Source organism: Austrofundulus limnaeus, unplaced genomic scaffold, assembly GCF_001266775.1.
Source record: "Austrofundulus limnaeus strain Quisiro unplaced genomic scaffold, Austrofundulus_limnaeus-1.0 Scaffold49, whole genome shotgun sequence".
Lineage (NCBI taxonomy): Eukaryota > Metazoa > Chordata > Actinopteri > Cyprinodontiformes > Rivulidae > Austrofundulus > Austrofundulus limnaeus.
In genome coordinates, this window is record NW_013952451.1 from 922,868 (window position 1) to 924,402 (window position 1,535).

Here is a 1,535-nt window from a genome sequence, read left to right on the forward strand (position 1 = left end):
TTTAAGGATTGTATTGCAAGATGATCAGTTTTGCTGTTTTCTGCACGAATGCATCATTCAAACACCAATGCACACTCACTGTAATCTCTGAGAAAGCATTCCATAATCCCCCAGTGAGGCTCTCCACTTCAGGTGATGCTCCCCGTGCAGCTGTTTCTGTTAACTCGATGGTGTTGCTAATGCGCTCATTACTGTTCTGSTGAGCTGATTATCATTCGAAGTAAATGAGTGCAAGTTTTCTAACGCAGCGCAGGTGTTCTCCCTGTCGTGTTCGACTTAACGCCTAATGCATTTTCTCACTCGTTGCCCGCTCTTCCCTGCCCAGCGTTCCTTAAGCTGGCCCACCGGTTGGTGATCGTGACTGTACGCCGCCTCGCTTTTCTGACTCGACCTTTTGTTCCCCGTCTCCAGTGCCTCACACGAGTCTGGCAGCAGAGTACTACCACCCGATGGCCCTGCTGGCGGGCCACCGCAGCCCGTACACGACCGACCTTCTCCCGTCTGTGGCAACCGCGGCCGGGGCCAGCAGTGCCAGCGCCCTGCACATGGAGTATCTGCAGGCGATGGAAAGTAAGTTTGCACTGATCTCACAAGATAAACACACAAAGAGTTAGTCTGTATTAGTCTCTCTGCTGGGTTCTATGCATTTCATTCAGCCTCAACAATTTATTTAGACATTTTGCAGCATCTAAACTCTTTAAATACATATATTCATTTGTTAAACATTTGTACACTTGCAGGGCCGGTACTAATCATTTGGGTGCCCTAAGCCCCCCCACCCCTCATGAGAAATAATTCAGCATGCACCAGTGTGCTTCTTTTTAATTTCCACAATAACCTCTCAGTTGTTTTGAAATCACAGTTGCAAATATCAGAATATGAACACACAAGTGAAACTGTCAGAGCAGAAATGACAACCACTGTAAAACACTAAAGCTATTTTTGCGTTAACAAAGACATAAAATAAAATGAATAAATACCAAGACCATTATAAAAAAATCTGAGCAGTGACTCATAACAAAAGAAAGTGGGGTTTGTGTGCTGACTTGTATCCACGTTCCATGAAACATACCACTCTGAGATCAGGGGGCGGGGCACCACAGCTTAGATTCATACTGTTTTTTTTTTCTTGATCAAACATATTAAACATGGTTTACATTTGTTGTTACAATGGTTTATTATTGTTTTTTTTTATGAGCCAGTTGTTTGGTGCCCCCTGTGCATTCGATGCCCTGGTGGTCTGCCCATGYATAGTGTCGGGCCTGGACATTTGCTCCTAAAGCTTTGTATCTCTAAAATATACAGTTTTAAGCAAAATGACAAGAGAAAACAAAGCAACACCCAATCTAGTTTGCATATTTATTTGTCACACAAACCTGATGAAGTGAGAAGTCCCCATCAGCAGATGTTGATGGCCTAAAAGTTGGTTTCTCACTGTGGCTGTGTTTTAAGTGGCCAACTTTTGAAAATCACAACCTCGGTTCACTTTATGCTCACACTGAAAACTGAAAATCCCTGCAAACGTTTATATATAT

The 1,535-nt window shown here is 43.5% G+C and overlaps 1 protein-coding gene across 1 annotated transcript in view; it reads left to right on the plus strand.

Annotated features, from left to right (window-relative positions):
• Positions 1-411: 411 nt before the first annotated feature.
• The window catches only part of gli3 (GLI family zinc finger 3), a gene marked incomplete at its 5' end in the record, with an annotated part of 28,446 nt that continues 27,322 nt past the window's right edge, over positions 412-1,535 (plus strand). The window contains 1 exon segment of the mRNA XM_014008364.1: positions 412-570. Within this exon segment, the coding sequence (XP_013863818.1) occupies positions 412-570 (159 nt within the window).